The 19,089-nt window shown below is 46.2% G+C and overlaps 1 protein-coding gene across 2 annotated transcripts; it reads right to left on the reverse strand.

Moving 5' to 3' along the window:
- Positions 1–49: 49 nt before the first annotated feature.
- PICK1 (protein interacting with PRKCA 1) lies at positions 50–14,456 on the reverse strand. 2 transcript variants are annotated; one of them, XM_008179313.4, is made up of 13 exons: positions 13,982–14,456; positions 12,830–12,923; positions 10,951–11,062; positions 9,898–10,026; positions 9,706–9,772; positions 8,264–8,353; positions 6,726–6,779; positions 6,555–6,617; positions 5,976–6,109; positions 5,300–5,392; positions 4,327–4,377; positions 2,430–2,574; positions 50–1,946 (listed from the first exon to the last, which is right to left on the reverse strand). In XM_008179313.4, exons 2-13 carry the CDS (start codon positions 12,868–12,870, stop codon positions 1,894–1,896), a joined length of 1,032 nt encoding a protein of 343 aa, XP_008177535.1. In that variant the 5' UTR covers positions 12,871–12,923; positions 13,982–14,456; the 3' UTR covers positions 50–1,893. The 2 variants fall into 2 exon arrangements, with proteins under 2 accessions (XP_008177535.1, XP_008177534.1); XM_008179312.4 differs by having other exon boundaries at positions 50–1,951.
- Between the last annotated feature and the right edge of the window lie 4,633 nt (positions 14,457–19,089).

Raw genomic sequence — 19,089 nt, forward strand, 5'->3', positions numbered from 1 at the left:
AGATGAGGAGAAGCGAACAGATCACGAAAAAGCCAGTGAAAAAGGGAAGGAAAATAGAAATGTTATGTTTTTCTTTATTAGAGGCAACCATCAGCATATTAAAGCCCATTCAAGTCTTCCAGAGCAGCCTAGCCCTAGCTGGCCTTCTTGAGGCACCCACGGAGATGATGACAACAGAGTCCAGAAACAAAACAAGTAAAAAACATATAAATCATAAATTAATGCCCTTAATAGCCTTGCTCACTGCCAGCTGGTACATGTCATCCTTAGGGAGAAGTCAAAACCTTCACCCCCAACAGATCACTGCCACAAACAAAGCCATATATGGAACTGGGACTCCAAAAAGGAGAGAGAAAGGGAAGAAGGGTTGGGAGGAATCCTTACTTCCCCTGATTTTTCCTTTTCCCCTTGCCTTGTGTTGGGGGTGAGGAGCCTTAGCTATGAGTTTCAACTGGGCTTTCTGGCCCGAAGGCAGCACAAAATGGGAAACCGAATGGTCATGTAGCAACAGGGCAAGCTGTAGGGTGGGGGTGGGTGATTGAATACGCCATGCTCCTTACATCACGTGTCTAAAATAATCTCCATCTGCAGGCACTGTTTTCCCTTCCCCATAAGACTGTGTGTTGTTCAACACACTCTCTGATATAAGGCCGTAGCAACTCCTCCCCAGTTTTATAATGATCACACCTCTTGGCACCTATGCACAGGGAGGGGTGCACATGACAAGCTGTGCATCCTCAAGGAGCAAATCTGGTTAAGGCCAACCAGGAGCAAAATGTGAGAGGGGGAAATGACCAAGGAAACACATGGACCAGAGTCCCCTGAGCCAGTGTGAATTTCACAAACCTCCTCTCTTTGACTAGTAGAAGGTTCACCTGTTGCCCATGTACTGATGAAGATGGTTCCTCTCTGATAAAGGCCATTTCCCTTCTCTTTCTTTGGGGAGGGTTATGCTACACATGGGAAGGGCTCCAGGCAGCCCTTTCCTTAAAGGATTTCATCAGTCCCTTGTTGGTTGATGCCCTGTTTACATCTACCACTAGTTCTACACCTCAGCTTGCCTGGGTTCTCCTTCTCTTCCCTAGGAAACAGTAGCCAAAGCAGGTGGAGAGGGGGCAGATTCCTCTAGCATCCTCACACCTACCTAGAGCCAGCAGGGGCAGTAGAATTGTAAACAACATTTGAAGTGGGAGAGTAGAGAGGCAAAACCCTCTGGTCCCAGGGTAGTCAGCAGTGGAGCGAGTGGTCCTGCTGACTTCAGCATTTTTCCATCTAGTGAGGGCAGATCAGGAGGAGCTGTTCTTGCTGTCCATAGTTATCCCTCTTGAGGTGCTTTTTTTAGCAGACGCAGGCAGCAGAAGAGGAGGGATGTGCTCTTCACACTCAGAAAGGTCCCCTCCACAGGTGGAATCATATGGTGCGGGGAGGGAATTCCTCAAAGGGTTCCCCACAGTAACCCCCTACCTCAGCCTCCGAGTTGGGCAATGGAACACTGGGGAAAGCCATCCAGGCAAAGAGGGAGGGAAGGAGAAAGTGGAGGCTGGAAAGAGTGCGGACTTTGCGCCCAAGTCATCCCAACTGCCCCCATCCGAAGCAGAGGAGGAATCCCTGGCTGAGCTTATACAGAAAATCACTGAGGACGAATCACCATGTGAAACAGATTTTATCAGTCTCTAATGTCTTTCCCGCCCGCTGTGTCAGCATATTCAGGCATCATCAATAAGCTTTTCGCCATTTGCTTCCTCCTTCCTCCTGGCCTCTCGCTCTCCTGCTTCCTCTTCCTCCTCTGCCCCATCTGAGAAGACGTCCTTCTGACCATAGCTCAGGGTAGTGCGTGCTAGGTCCACTTCGATGGGAAAGACATCTGCGTCCCGGAGCACGGCGTAGCAGTCATCATTGTACTTGGACATGGTGGAGACAAAGCGCTGGAGCTGGAACACGATGTCCTGCACTGCAGAGGGGATGGGTTGGGAGTGTGTCAGTGGGGAATATAGCAGATAGTGTTCTCCCTCTCACATGCACTCTTGCTTTTTCAGTGACCAACCACCATGTCCACACCCCGTTACCCTGGATTTGAGGGGTGTGTGTACCACAGAATGTCATCAAGCTAATTGCAACTAATCTGTTCCCCAGGGTTTTCAGAACCCACAGGAGTATCTCTCCCCTCACCCCCAAGGCTGTGACCAAGCCTCCCTCCCTGAGATTAGCCAAATATTTCTATGCAGCAGGCACATTCATGCTCTGTGCACAGCTGTCTCCCAAGCACTCTAACAGAAGGATCCATGAGGACAAGGGACCCAGACTGGATGAGGTCAGTGAGATGCTGGCAGCAAGGGTTTCTGGGCTAAGATGAGGAGGGACCACAAGGGCAAAGAACCCCTGTCTGGATGAAGCCCATAGGGGCCATGAAGGAGGGCAGTGACACTCACCATGTTTCTGGTCCAGCAGTTCAATCTTCTCCAGCACATCCTTCCTCATCCTGGCAAAACGTGTGCGTGCCTCCTGGCGGCAGCGTAGGACTAAGCGATACTCATAGTTCCCAGTGCTGACCCTGTAGAGGGGCTCGCCCAGTGCCTGCCAAGAACACCACACCATTTTAAAGACTCCCCAAAAGTCCACCGTGCCAGAGGCTTACTGATGTGATCCCATGAACCTCAGGTCACCATGTGATCCTGCTGCAGCCTTCTTGGGACCATTGAAACACAGCACAGGAACCACTGATGACTAGGAACACGGAGCTAGTCCTAGGCAAGCTACGAGCTGGAGCCCAGAGCCTCTAAATCTACTGTTAAAACGGCCACTTCAAAGGCCAAACACATAATAGCAGGGATGAAGAAATGAGCATTACTATGACACAAGGGAATGGGACTTATAGTCCCTTTCAACCTGGAAAGGTGAGAACAGATGGCCAGCTGGTACTGGATTTCTTAGCTGAGTTATTGAGAGAGACACCAGTACCCAACAAGACTATTGTACATGCAAGCAGGTGCTTGAGAAAATGCAGGTGGGATAGATAAACTTATGCCAGTTTGTGACGGCTGCCTTCCTGCAAGCTTCACCACTTGCATGTTGCCTCACAAGCAAGCAGCAAGGTTTCTTTTCAAATATATAAAACCCTTGACAGGGCTTTGAAGCGGAGCCCAGAGCTGGAGCACAGAGCAGCTCCGGAGCAGTGGAGCTGCAGGTTTTTGCCTGGAGCGGAGCCGGAACACAGCTCCAAAGCCCTGTAGAGGGCAACTCTATCCAGGCATCCGTATGTTGCCTACCTCTAGTCATGGCACTGGAAGTCAGTAAGGGTGGAACTACTAATTGTCCAACAGCACATGTTTGAGAGAAAAGCGATGGGGTCTGTCAGCACAGGGGACAGCAGACCGTGCTTCCTCCCTACACACATACTTGCTTCTGCCTGTGGGTCTGGAATGTACCCTTCATTCATGTGTGCCAAAGCCCAACAATGGCACCCTGCTGGCCCAGGGGGAGAGATTTTCTTCTCCCATTTAGCAGGATGTATATCATCATCATTAGGTGTTGGGTTACTCAAGTTTTACTAGTTACTAAGGAGGCACCATTGTCTGGTCCTCTGAGCAAAGAAGTGGGCACCAAGGAATGCGGAGTTCTAATCTCAGCTCTGATACTGAGTCCATCTCTGACCTTGGACAAGTCCAAAACCCCCTTGTATAGTTGGGGAAACTGAGGCATACACAAGGCATCTTTATTTACCTTATAAGTTGTTGGTAAGGATTAAGATTTGTACAGCACTTTGAAGAGTCACAAGGCTATATTCAATGCTAGGAATTATTTTCCATGCCAGTTTGAGGATTTTACTGGATTTTTGGAAGTCTTCCAATTATAATTATAAATATTTAAGTACATTGTCACTAGGAGAGATTCTCCTGAAATTTTCCTTAAACAACTACAATTGCAACTTACAAACAAATTTGCATTAGTGTGGGATGCAGAGTATCTAATACAGGACTTAAGATAAACTGCACATTATACTCAAGTGGAATCCATTAGGATAACACTGTATAGTAATCCTTAACACATACTAGTATTACTAGAAGAGTAGGACACACAATCCAATGAGCATGCAATAGAGATGATGACTGGTCCCAATGATTTGTGATGATGGGATGTGTTTCATAAATGGTATCAGTTATATTTTCTGCATAGCATTCAAAGACTTTCAGGTTTGAAAACTAACAATTTTAATGTATTATTAGCAGGGCTAATGTATGGCTGTATGCAGGCACATCTGTGTTTCTGTGGGTTGCATGTGAGGGAGGACAAAATGCTATAGAAATACAACCTGCAATCTGTACTCACAATGCAGCTGTATTCCTCATCATCCATCTCCTTCACTTTCAGGCAGTAAGACTACAAAGGAAGGGTTAAAGAACAGAAAACACCAAGGGTTAAAAAACAACAACACATCATCACCACACAAAGTATTGTGTGACCAAGTTTCCAGCAATCAGACGTGTAGGGGGTTGTCCCTGCTTCTCAAGACCTTCTCAAATAGTGTGGCCATGGACACTGGGAGAAGCCCAGATGGATCAGATGCAATATCTCAGAAGGAGAATGAACCCCGTTTGGAGAAAGGGGAAGCAGGGGAAGCACGCCCCTCCTAGGAAGCAGGCAGGCAAGCAGGGGAAGGGGCTTGTTATTTATACTACAGTAGCACCCAAAACATCCTGGACCCTGGATAGACATACAGGAAGATTCTGTCCCTCCCTAAAGAACTTACAGTTTACTAAAAAGCTCTGTGCTGTGTATGGTTTGGGGCACTACCATAGCAAAAAGTCACCAGGAATAAATAAGAAAGCGATGAAATGATTAAAGGGCTGGAAGGATTGATTTAAGAGGAAAGATTGTCAATTGTCTAGCTTGGCTAAATAATGGCCAACTCAAATATCTGAAGGGTATTAATGCTGCGGAGAGAGAGGAAGCGTTCAGGAGATTCCAAGATGGTAAATTGTGTAGGAGCTCCCTTACAAATAAGGAGGTTACATTTAACGAACCAATATGTCATGTGGATATCAGGAAATGTATCTTAATTGTGAGGTCTGTTAGGTTACAGAATAGTCTCTCAAGGGAAGTAGCTGAAGCATGTTTCTTGGGTCCTGGAGACTGGAGAAAGTGCTAGATATGGAATACTCTTGACCAGGAAATAGAGTACATGTGAATGAATAGGTCTTCTCTGTGCCCATGTGCTATGACTCTATGAAACCCAATCTCTCCCAGATGTTAATTAAAAAAAAAAAGAGAGAGAGAGAGAGAGAGAGAGAGAACAGCTCACCAAGTACTCAAACTTGACATCCAGGTATTTTTTGATGGTCAGTCTTGTGTCGGGAATGGCTTTGTTCAGGTACGTGTTCAGGTCAGTCAGCATCTTCAGAGAAAACATGTTAGTAAAGTTACAGGGCTAAGGAGGAAAAGGAGCATTAAAAGGGAGCTAAAAGGACTTGATGGCCTGCTGCTATGAGTTAGGGCACCCTCAATCTTGTTCACAGCGAGGCAGGTGTCCATGTCACAGAAGTCACCAGCATGAATGGTACGATTTGTTCCCTTTCGTGGACAGTCTTAGCAGAGAGCTCAAGGATGGAAGGGACTATGTAGATGTAAATATATTATCAACAGATGTGGAGCCTCCAAAAGGAGAACAGGCATACTGGAGAGTGTGCGTGCAAGTGTGACAGTCTAGTTGGCGGGTGGCCAGAGGGGGAAGTTTGCACAAACATGTTCAAATAACTCTGCAAACTATAGATACATTTACAACAGCTACTCTGTCTTAACTGTTTAGACAGTTCCTTTAAAGAAAGTTTCTACAGTGTTATTTCTAATTCTTCCCATCACAATTTTTAAGACCATACCCTCAAAGACAGACTCCTCCATTTCTGGGCTCCTCTCCCACCATTCCCCCCTTTCTCCTATACGCTGATGCCAATCCCCTCTCCTGTGCTTTGATTCTTTACCGGTTTGATAGTTTTCAGTAGGCGGATCCCAAATTTCTCGATGCTGCGATGGGCATCTGCAAATTTCACAAAGGCTTCACTGGCAGCTGGCTGTGGTTCCCGTACACCAATGACCGAGAAAACATCTCCAAACGCTGAGCAAATTAAAAAATACATACAAATGGAGAAGGGGTTTATCTGGAGAGAAGCCTCCGTGTCGGATATTATTAACCATTCCCACAAGCTAGAATTTGGCCAAGTGCAGTGTAACAATCCTATTCTCGCAGAATGCCAGAGGTTCCTTAAAGACCACAAATAGTCAGCGACTCACTTTTATGTCTCATGTGAAAGATGGTACCTATGGCAGCACAGTGCCCATTAACACCATGCTAGGGAATTGTTTCTGAACTGACTCAGAAGGAAGTGCACCACTTCCTCACTCATTCCTGCAGTCTCTAGTTTTTGTTGGGGGTCATGGTTCAAGTACTGATTAGGTCTGATGTTTCTGAGATCTGATAATATCATAGACATCCACTCCCCCAGCCTAGGGTGGTCAGCCTGCTACAAGTTTGAGGACTGAATTCCTTCCAGTCTGTTTACCTCTGTGTGTCTGGGAGAGTTCAAAGAAAGCTCTAAGGAGACTCTTGGTGTGCTCTGTCATGCCTGTGGTGCGGGAAGAGAGAGAGAGAGAACATACAAATCATCCCACTGACACAGTAGCCTCCCTCCTCCAATCCCAATCGAGATGTCTGACAGAAGAGGGCAATTTACCTTTGTACAGCTCTGCGGTTCTCTCCAGCTCCTCCAGCCTCTTCACCAATCCATCTAGAGGGGAGCAAAGAACCAGAGAACAGGTGGTTATGATGCTGAATCCAGGGGAACATAGGAATGTGAGTGGCTGAAAGGAGAGGGTATTTATTTTATATGAATGGTTGAAAACACCCTCTCCCCACCTCCTCAAAAGTCTGGCTCCTTACCCAACAGGTAAAACTTTAAAAATTAATCCAAACTGGATTCAGAGTTGTATAATTCGACTCACCACCTATTTGAAATTCACTGGATTGGCCCTGATTATCACTGTTCTGTTGTGTCCTGTCAATCCAGCTATCAGTTAAAGAGCCCCAGAATATTATGTCATGGGCTGTGGATGCAATCATGATATACAGGGACCCAGCGTATTTCCCACAGAGGCTGGGCAGCCCTATTTACAACAGTAATAAATGACAAGAAGGCACAATCCTGAGGGAAGAAAGCAGAGCTTGTGTTTAACTACGACAAATTAGAAGGAGGGACGGGGTAACTGCTAGATAATTACTGCACCCCTCAGATGAGAAAGCTGAATGAATATCACAAGAAATGCTCAGGTTCATGCATACCCTACTACTATCCTAAGACAGAAGAGGTTGTACATGAAGAAATGCCTGACAGACATTAATATAACATCTTTTATCCAGACATCCCACAGCGCCTGACATATTCATTTATTATTAAGGGATTGGGATTGAACATATGGACAGTCATGAACTCCTTGACTATTAGAAGTTGAAGTCTGGGCCACAAGTAATTGGAAACATTGTTTTCCCTACACTTGTAACAGGTTTAAAATGTGACCTATAGCCCCAATCTCACAATAATTTAGGCATTCTTAACACACATGAAAAGGTGTATGGAGAATCACTTCATTCACCACTGAAATGCAGCTACATCCAGACTGGAAGGTGGCAGCTGTTTAACAGCACAGGAAGTACAGAACTGCCATACCCATTTGGGACTGCAGAGGGTATTATGAGGGACATAGCCATGCAGCCAGGGAGACTTTTTTTGAATCCAGGTTTATTATGCACACGGGACACTTGCAGGCAGTGTGTTTCACACAGGGTTACTATAAGGTGTGACATGACTCAACAAAACTGAAACAAATGCCTGTAGTCAGAATACAGTTAAAGAAATGATAGAAAGGACACTAGCAGATAGGAGGGCTGTTGCTTGTTGGTATAATTATTTTGACCTTGCAAAATGATTGTTGTGTCACTGAATGCTGTGAGGTTGCATTGCCATGCACTCATAACACTGCAATGCTGCACAACAAAAAAACACTCAGGAATCTCTCACTGTCCTGTGATCTAAGTATATGAGACTGTGTCTCATGCAAGTATCAGGAGAGGTGCCTGCCCTAGTCAGACCCCTTGCCCCACTAGTACTACTGGGCACCAGCTTAACAAACACTACCCCACATGGCATTATTGGATACCAGCTTAACTGACATTGCCAGTAGCCAAACAGGAAGGTGCCTTTCTCTGGCTGCTTACCATTGCAGAGGATGGCTCGGCTTAGTCCCAAGGCATCTGCTGTACCCGAGCTCATGTTCTCCACCAATCGGTGCTTCACTTTCTTTAACACTACACCCAGCAAAAAGTGTCAAAACTCAGGATCAGGGTAATTTCCACAGTCACAAAGAACACAGTTAACAAAACTCAGGTTTCAGGTACCAAACTGGCTAGATTGAGCCTAACTCAGCAGAGCTCAGAGGAGACTGAGCAGAGAACAGAAAGACAATGCCACAGAAATTAGATGCAGGGAAGATCTGAACCTGGGCCAATGCAGGCAAGTTCCCTACAATATGTTCTCTAATCAAGTCCTATGTACCCCAGGCAATGAGGCTTCCACAACTTTCTTTGGAAGACACAGCCTAATAGCTCTCACCATAGGAAATATGCCTTGACATTCAAGACCACATCTTGCTTACTTTACTCAACTTCCAATGAAGTTAACAGAATAGCGTGAGAGTAAGGCAAGTAGGATTTAGTACTCAGTCAAAATTTTCCCTTTGCTTAATTTTATCTCATGACTCTTAGTTAAAAGTCTTTGTACCACCCTTAACATTTCCTCTCCCTGTTTGGTGATCATTCCTTTCAGATTCCTGAAGATAATTATGCCCTTTTCGTAATCCTATGACTATTCTACATGTATTTAGGGCATGATTTTTCAGAAGTGCTGAATGCCTGCAGCTCCCAGTGACGTCAGCTGAAGTCGTGGATACTTGGCACCTCTGATAAATCAGGCCCTTCGCTCTTATTTTTTCTCAGAAATCCATTTCCCAGCCCCTGTTTATTTTTGGCTGCCCTTGTCTGAGTTTCCTTTAGTTTGTCAGCATCTTCACTGGCAGGGGAGAATGAAAACAAAAGAAAATCTAAAGAAATAAGAGGGGCTACCCTTTACTATATGCGCGGTTCAGCTTTTCCAGGGTGCTGGGAATGTGATCACATTTAAAGGGGACACTCGGGTAGGTTAAACTCAAAATGTAGCTTTTGTTTAAAAAAAGTTTTACAAAACCCAATACGGAGAGAAATGTCCTAATGATTATCTAAAATAAGATTAACTGAAGACAGGAGTTTTGGACTGGAATCTTTCCATGCACTGTCAGAAATCCAAAAACACCAGCAAGGGCAGACTGAATGAAAAACAGTATATGAAACTGACTCATTGAGTTTTACTGTCCAAACTGAACACAATGCAGAAAGCAAGCAACAGCAAAACTGATAAAGTTAATTTAATTTTAAATAGGTATTATTAGTAACACAGAGAAGGACTTTAAAAAAAGAAAAAACCAACCCAAGGTTAGGTTGTGTCCATTTAAAGGAGACAAAACAACAGCAAATACTGAAACAAAGTCTGATTTTGACTGGGATCTCCTCACCACCCTCCTCCTACCCTGCATTTGAAGGGAGAGAGAGAAACCAGCATGTCTTACCGATATCCAAGGACTTGCCCTGCTTTGGGTCGGCTTGGAGTTTGTTGTAGTGAATAGTCACTTCTCCCTGGATGGAATAGCAAAGCCAGAGCTGTTGTTCTGGAATTGAGCAGCAGGGGCCTCCTCTACTGAAGGACAACAGTTTATAATCTGTGACCCAACCTGTTCCATTGGACCGTTCCTACTCCTTACCTTTACCACCTGTATCATTTTGGCTACCTCCACTTTGGTTTTCCCTTTTACTGACTTCCCATTCACTCCTGTGATTTCATCGCCAGCCGCCACAGTTCCATCTAGGGCTGCCGGAGTGTTATCAAACACCTAGGAGAGAAAAGGAAGAGTAGAGGAAATATGGAGCCAGAAAGGAGCGCAATTAAGTCTTATTTATGGGCCAGCCTCTATTTCGCTTCCCTTCCCAACCCATAACATTTAGACACCCCACATGGATCTGAGGAGAGGTGAGCACACAGTTCCTTCTGGGGCCTGTCACCTCTACTTTGTGCATCATCTACGGCAGGATTTCTTGAAGTCTAGTACAGTAGTTCTCAACTGTCCAGACTACTGTGCCCCTTTCGAGAGTCTGATTTGTCTTGTGTACCCCCGAGTTTCATCTCACTTAAACATACTTGCTTACAAAAATCAGACATAAGAATAAAAAAATGTCACAGCCACTATTACTGAAAAATTGCTTACACTCTCATTTTCCACCATATGATTGTAAAATAAATCAATTGGAATATAAATGTACTTACATTTCAGTGTATAGCATATAGAGCAGTATAAACAAGTCATTGTCTGTATGAAATTTTAGTTTGTACTGACTTCGCTAGTGCTTTGTATGTAGCCTGTTGTAAAAGTAGGTAAATATCTAGATGAGTTGATGTACCCCCTGGAAGGCCTCTAAGTACCCCCAGAGGTACACATACCCCTGGTTGAGAACCACTGATCTAGTACATCACCTATGGCACTTCCCCCTCTGACCTCTTTGAATTTTAATATGCTCCCAGCACTCTGCTGATTCTCAGGTGGATGTGTGAATTCAGGAGCCTTAACCCTATCTTTCCAGAACTATTCCCAATTAGTGTGAGAAACTTCCGTTTGCTGGCAAAGAAAGAGGACGCTTCGCACTCTGACAAAAGCAGAAAATATAAGGTTCTCTATGCCCCCCCCTCAGCTTCCATCTGTCAAGTTTAACATTGCTTCACAAGGACAATCAGAATACTCTCCTCTTCCATGAGTGCCCACCTGAACAATATAGAGACAGGGACAGTACTGTGCTCCTCCCCCAATGCTGATCCCAATCAGATTCTGAGTGTCCTTCTTCAAGGTTACTGTCCCAGGAACGGTGGGGATCCCACTAGAACAATAGAGAGAGAGAAATGATTACTGATACAGGTTGGTATAGCAGTATCTGCATGCAAGAGCTAAAATGTATAATCTGAAAATATACCAGATACTTCTCATCTGAACTAATCATCTTACTGCTGCTGTTTAGCCTTCCAGCCCAGATTGGAAGGACCTTGCCCAAACATGATTTAGATAGGTTTATTTGAAATCACTAAGTTGAACAAGAGGCTAATGATTACATATGTGATAATGGAAGTAGCCTAGTGAGCAAATCCAGTACTGCAGTCAAAATTAGGCCCCTCTGTCTTCTATCACTGGGAATAGAGAGAGTGAAAAAGATACATTGGGAGTTCTGAGTGTATGTGAGGAATAGAGATAGAAAACATGCTCCATGATATACTGTGAAGCATACTTAAAACCCTCAAATATTTTGGTGGCTATTATTTTCAAATCTCTGTCCAAGAGTTAGGTGAATAAATGCACAACACAAATATGCGGGGATGAAATATGACTGACAGTGAAGACTACTCTCAAAACAGAGTCCCTCTATTTACCCCACAAAAACCCTTTTATTTTCAAATAAAATTCTAGTGCTGTCATGCTGTGGGAGCTCCACATGACTGTCATAGATCTATGGATTATTATTATTACATTTTAGTCACGGGTATATTTAGTAAAAGTCACGGACAGGTCACGAGCAACAAACAAAAATTAATGGCCCGTGACCTGTCCATGACTTTTAATAAAAATACCAGTGAATCAAACTTGAGTGTGGGAGGGGTAGGGGGTTGGGGCACTGGACAGGATGAGGTGGGCTCTGGGTGGCTCTTACCTGGGGGGCTCCCCAGAAGCGGGGACATCCCCCTCGCTCAGCTGCTAGGCGGAGGCATGGCCAGGCAGCTCTGCTTGCTGCCTCTGCCTGCATGCACCACCCACAGCTCCCATTGGCCACGGTTCCTAGCCAATGGGAGCTGTGAATCCAACCTCCTACCCCTCCCACACCCAAACTTTGCAGCTGGGGGTGTACGGGCGCCCGTGACTACCCCAGCAGCAGCAGCTGGTGCACCTGGCACAGGGGCAGCCTGAGCTGCCCCTGAGCCAGGTGCACCGGATGCTGCAAAAGTCACAGAATCCATGACTTCCCTGATCTCCGTGACAAACTCAAAGCCTTAAGGATTATACATTCTCCTGCTATTTTTTCCTACTTCATATTTCCCTCCCTACCATTCCAGCAGAGCGCGCCCCTTTAGAACACATTAACACTGCTGTGCAATCAGTAAATTAGGAAGAGTCATTGTAGAGCAATAGAATGCTTTTCCCTCTGCTCACCACCACTGCAAGGCTCAATCCCTCCTAACCATAGGGAGTAAGAGATCAAAACTGAACAATGAACCTAAATCTCCAACACACATCACCAGGAGCGAACAACTCTGCCTGCTTTGAGCAGGTCCTGGTTGCAGCTCCTTAGGCATCGTCTACACTTAAAACTTAGGTTGACCTAGCTATATCGCTCAGGGCTATGAAAAATTTCAAGTCCCATGCAATACAGTTAGGTCAACCTAATCCCCACTGTAAACAGAGTTAGGTTGACAGAAGAATTCTTCCATCAACCTTATCTACTGCCTCTTAAAGGAGTGGATTTATTACAGTGATGAAAAAACCATCATCGCTGTAATATGTATCTACACTACCGCAGCAGCACTGCAGCTGTCCCATTGTAGTGTACACATATTCTTAGTGATATTCAGTTGTTGGGAAAGGGAAGTGAAGCACTCACAGTTTATCCTCCTCAATGTCATAGTCCAAGTCTCCAAACATTGCTCTTGCTGGCTGGAGTCTTTTGACCTGAGACTCCGTTTACACCAAAGTGCCTGGGAAGAGGAAAAAAGAACAAAACCCAGTAAACTTAATTATCTGAATTCATCTATGCTCAGCAGCTAAAACTGAAGACTCAAACTGTGCCCTCTGTCAGCCCCTTTCTCTCTCTCTTCCAATGGGGGATGGAGCTGTCAGACCCTCTCCTGCCTTGGGGATGAAAGATATTTCAGACCCTTCTGATTCTCCACTCTGGGTTGGGGATGGGGATAATAGTGCTTTTTTTTTTTATTGTTTTACAAGCTATACAAGTACTGGCAATGCTTAGGACAGAACACGGTCCATTTTGGAAGCTGAATCTTTGTGTGTTGTATCTGCTTGCACAATACTTTTCAGTGGTATCTGGAGTCTTATCCCCTTCATCCATTTACTATTTCAGTTTCTTCTGGATTCTGGGGCAAGTCGATACGTATCACACAGTCCTCTGCCTCTCTCCTCCGGGGGCTACGCACAGTTTCCCCTCACTGTTTTTTACAGGAATTCTTCTAGTTTCTGACAGTTTGAGGAAGTATCTTTCTCCAGTTCCCTCATATTTCAGTCAGGAGTGTAGCAAAAGTCTCTCTTCTTCACCCTCTCCTCTGTCACAGTAACCGCACAGTGGTTCTTCTCTGGGTTCGCACCATGTTCGGAGTCGCCCAGTTTCCGTCACGCCATTGGGGTGGCTGGCACTGGATATGGGGAGCCTGCCTGCGCGCTGCACCCCGCAGGTGGGTCTGCGAGGTGCCTATGCTGTGCGGCGACCGGCCAGGCTCGGTGCTGCCGGGGGGCCAAGCGGGGTTGGTGGCGGCTCGACATGGGGGTGGGAGGGCTGCCAACCATTGGGGGATCCCTCTCTGCTGCTCGGGGTGAGGTGACACAGCAGGGGGCCAGGCTGGCACGGGGGGAGGGCAGGGGCTCTGGAGGGAACAGCCCCCCGGGGGGGGGCCAGGGAGAGCGGACCCAGGCTACGCCCGGGAACCGGAGGCAGGGCAGCAGGGAGCTAATGGGGACCCCTCAGGCGCCCCCCCTTTGGGGGCTGGCAAAGCTGGAATGGGGGAGGAGGTTAGTCACTCACCGGAAACGGCTGGCTCGAGCTGGGTACCTGCATCCACCTGCCGCCTCTACCTGTCAGAACACCGCTCCTCCACGTCACTTCCGACCGGAAGCCTCCTACCTAACCTCTTCTTCCCCCTCACCCCCGCTTCGCGTGCCGTGGGGAGCAGGTGTTCTAGAGACCCGGCCGCTGCCCCCACGCTCGCCTCTCGCGATAAGACGGGCCGGCCCCCGGGGGGGGGGGGGAAGGAGAGCGGGTTGCTATGGCGACGGAGAGCGCTCGGCTGCTAGCCGGACAACCAATAGAGGAAGGGGCGGGGCCTAGCTCTGGCTCGCCCCCTGCCGCCGCCACGTTGGGGGAGGCGGGGCGGGGGAGCAGCGGTCTCTGGTGGGGGGAAGGGACGGGAGGGCTGCGGCTCCTTGTCCCTCCCCGTAGCGGGGCCGCTTGGGAGCCTCCGCTGAACCCCGCATCCCATGGCAGGGAGCAGCCGCGTCACATCCTCCGCCTGGGCCCCTGCAGCGGGACGGGGGTTCGGCTACCGGCCCGTCCAGAGCAGCCGGGGCCACAGCGCCACCGGCTAACGCCAGCGTGTGCGCGCCCGCCTGGCCCCTGGGCCGCCCGGCGCGCGCGTCTCGTCCTCTGCAATGGAGGGAGGAAGAGCGGGATGGTGGCGCAGGCTCTGAACTGGGCCTTGGGAGGTCTGGGCTCATTTCCCAGCTCTGCCACGGGCCGTGTAACCAGGGGCTAGTCACTCAGCAACCCTGGGTGATCATGGGCAAGTCATTCCCTCTGCCCTGTTCCCCGGTTCTCCAGCTGTGACGGGGCGTTCCCCACCTCCTGCTCCCACATTGATGAGAACCGTACAAATGCCTAAAATTAAATAGCAAAGATTGAGGTTGGCCGAGCCATCCAACAGCATCTTAAATTAAGCATGGTATTGGTAGTGGTGACAACAGAAAAATGTAGCCCCTCCCTTAAGCAGGATCCACGCTCAGCCTCATCAGAAATGTCTGACATAGACAATCTCCCTAATACGGTAGCTTGGCTTATGTAAAATAAAGAACCTTTGGCCTGAATCTTAGTCCTGGACTATGGGGGCCTTGCACAGTAGGCTGTTTTGCTGGGTTGCTGTTGGTGGTTTGGTTTGGTTTTCCTCCCAATCTACTGCTTTTCCTGAAATCGCTGGTATTTTCTTGTTGACATAGTTTCCTATTGGATTGCCAAAGACTTCATGGCCATGTGAGTTTGCTGGTCCTTGGTAAACTTTCAGGTGGAGTGCTTTACTCATAAACTGATCTTCAGCAAAACTCAGGAAAAGAAGATCTATTTCCAAAACTGTCCCCTCTGGCAGCAGGCAAAACCACCTCTTTCTATACTTTAGTGAACCCTATTCTACACTGAAGGTAGACTACAGCATTCCCCAATTGGATACATTTTATGGTGCTATATGAGTTTTGGTCAATTGCCAAAGTGGACCTGCTCAGGCTAATGAGACCCAGAATATTTGCTTGAGGTTATGTTGAAAGTTAGATGGACATTTAGGCCTAAATCCTCAAAGGTATTTAGGATCCTAACTGCCATTGAAATCAATGGAAGTTAGTCACCTAAATACCATTGGCAATCTGGGCCTTACTGTCTTGTTCTAGGAACATTTTGTGCTCTTAGTCCTTTGCACTCTGCACATTTGGTGGAAACACTGCATTTAAGACGATCTGCTATGGCAGGAGGCCACAGACAGGTCTCTAAAATATCAGCTTTCATTTAAAAAAAAAAAAGTAAGTCTCTAGCTCAGTGGTTTTCAAACTTTTTTTTTTTGTGGACCACTTGAAAATTGCTGAGGGTCTCGGCGGACCACTTAATGATCTTTCCAAATGTGTCAAGTATCAGGGGGTAGCCGTGTTAGTCTGTATCCACAAAAACTACAAGGAGTCCGGTAGCACCTTAAAGACTTAACAGATTTATTTACAAAAGCAGCGTTGCCTCTCCTGGAATTGACACCTCATCTATTGTTGGGAGTGGACTACATCCATCCTGATCGAATTGGCCCTGTCAACGCTGGTTCTCCACTTGCGAGGTAACTCCCTTCTCTTCATGTGTCAGTATATAAGGCCTGCATCTGTAATTTTCACTCCATGCATCTGAAGAAGTGGGTTTTTTACCCACGAAAGCTTATCCCCAAATAAATCTGTTAGTCTTTAAGGTGCCACCGGACTCCTTGTTTTTTCCAAATGTGGTTTGTACTGTTAGCTAACTATTGTAAAGCACTTTGGATAAAGGCGCTATATAAAAAAACCTTAATAACTTTTTTTGTTCTACAAATAAAAGCACACAACTCCTTTTACTACAGTATCAGTAGTTTTACCTTTCTAATGAAATGGATGTGCCCTCTCTCCCCCACCGCAGCAACCCCCACGCTTGGGCTGGGAAGGAGGGCCATTTCTCCCTGGCAGCTGCAGCCCTGGAGCTGTGGAAAGTCGCCTCTTTCTCTGGCTGCCACAGCCCTGCACGTCCCAAATTCCCCCCATCCCCTCTTCTCACCCCACCTGCCCATTATTCCCCCCAAGGCCACCACCTCACCTTACATGTGTGTCTTCTCCAGGGTCCAGGTACCTAATTAGTGGAGCCATGCCTGCACGACTCTACTAATTAGGTAGGTGGCCCTTCATTCTCTCATATGCAACTACCCAGGCGCGCACCTTAGAGGGAACTGTCTGCGGACCACCTGAATGGAGCTCACGGACCACTGGGAGTCCAAAGACTACAGTCCGAGAACCTCTGCTCTAGCTGTTACATTTGCAAAGAAAACCTTCTAAGTGTGATGCAGTTTTCAGAGATCCTAAAACAATAGCTTTGAAGTGTGAACCATTTCAATGTTGCCAACTCGGATGCCAGTGCTTATACTGTTAATTTCAACATTGTTGACTATTTCACTGCAGGGTGGATAAAAATTGATGATTTAAAAAAAATTGTTTTAAATCAGATTTTTTTATTTATTTTTTTTAAATTATATTTTTTCTTTTGAAAAATAAACCTATTTAAAATGAAATCCAAATTTATACAAAACCTATCTCAAAACTTTTCAATTAAAAATATGCTGAATCATTGAGTCTCTACTAAAAAATGTTGGGTTAAAGGCTGCTTTTCTATGTAAAGAAAGATGTTTTCCCCCTGATTCTACCTTTTGAGGTCAAGCTTTATAAATATGGCACAGGTACTATATTAAGGGCTTGATTCTGTGGGTTGCCCAGAGCCTGTGCTACTGAGTGCAAGAAACTGGTAAAGTCATCACAAGCATTGGGACCCAGCCTCGGACTCCAGGACACACCACCATCTATCTCAGTGGTTTCCAAAGTGGGGTCCCCAGGCCTTTGTGCTGGGGTCCATCCCTTAAACCAGGACCGGAACACATTGGAACAGCTTTCCTGCACTTTTGCTGCGTGACGGACACCCATTTTGTTCTCAAAATAACGTCCTCTACGCAGCATGACCTCATGCACCGATGAGAGGTCACACTGATGGGGGTGTTCCCACACTGGTGGGAGTGTTCTTTTAGTACCAGCGCTTGCCCATTCAGGACTACACCCTCCCTGTGAGGGTTTAGAAGTACTTCTTCTGCCACATATGTCAAGACTTACAACACTTCTACAAGATAGGAAAGTAGTACCTTCATTTAGGGGGAAAAGAACTACAGATAAAGTGAAGTGTATAGGCCTTAGAACAACAACAACATGAAATTTATGTACAGAAAATGAAAGTGCTCTGGGACACTTAGATGGCAGTGGGGTCCTTGGTGGAAAAAAGTTTGGGAACAACTGAAATATTTCATCAGGATCATCCACTGAGCCTCCTGGGTGGTCTCATACTCCTGTTTCATAGCTTCTCTGTGCCTGAGCTCTGTTTGGCTCAGTTCTCAAATTATGAATATTTATGACCCCACCACCATGGAAATTTACTCTGCAGTTCATGGAAAAACACTGGTCTGCCCAGTATCTACCAGCTCTTGCTTCTCGATGGTTGTGAGCACTTCAAGTAAATGGCCTCGCTCTGTTTCCTTGCATGTGTACACAGAGAAGATACAAAAAGAGAAATCCATTAATTTCTCAACTGCCTCCCTCCCGCCCTCTCTCTAAACAAATAACATAGTGCAGTGCAAATGGCTCTTGTTTTTCTAGGTGTAGGGGTGGGGAGTTATGGAACAAGGGAGAAGGAGCGGTATGTGCAACCAGAAAGCCATGCTGGAATCAACGCAGGACACTGTGTGAAGAAGTATTAGAGGGGTAGCCGTGTTAGTCTGAATCTGTAAAAAGCAACAGAGGGTCCTGTGGCACCTTTAAGACTAACAGAAGTATTGGGAGCATCTGAAGAAGTGAGGTTCTTACCCATGAAAGCTTATGCTCCCAATACTTCTGCTAGTCTTGAAGGTGCCACAGGACCCTCTGTTGCTGTGTGAAGAAGGGATCAGTATTCTTCAGAATGCAGCCTCTGGTGTTGATTTCAACACCTGGGCTCTGAAAAAAAAACTGCCATGGCTGCAGGTCATAAAAAAGACCTTACCTGGGAATATTTTCAAGAAATTCCTGAACCTCTGGGTGAAAAAGGAACTTGTGCCAAATACCGTATCTCTTTGTTGCATGGTTTACAAGACCTGGCTGTTGAAACGAAACAACATTATGAAAAATGCTCCTCAGAAGGTAAATGACTTTGAAGATGATGATGTGGACATGTCTGAACAATCTGGATCAGCTGGTTAGTAAATTTATTTTTGCACTGTTCTTATGGACTGCCTGCCATATTTTACTGTGCTAATAAATGATAAAGTAGTCAACATTGGACTAAAGAGAAATGTAGAAGATATGCTGAATATACTGAAATCTAGTTCCATAGCCCTGGACAAACTGCAGAAAAATTGCTGCTATATTGCTGGTGCTCATGAAATTTTGAAAGAATGTCAAGAGACATTGAAGAAAAATACCCAGCAACAAAGTTAAATTGCAGGCAGTGAAGAATCAGATGGATCAAGCATTTACTCTCCTTCATTTTCTTGTCAGTGTTCTCAACCCAAAGTACCAAGGTAGATGTCTAACTGCTGAAGAAGATGCTGCTATGACTAATAATCACGCATCAGTCAA

Source organism: Chrysemys picta, chromosome 1, assembly GCF_011386835.1.
Source record: "Chrysemys picta bellii isolate R12L10 chromosome 1, ASM1138683v2, whole genome shotgun sequence".
NCBI classification, from domain to species: domain Eukaryota; kingdom Metazoa; phylum Chordata; order Testudines; family Emydidae; genus Chrysemys; species Chrysemys picta.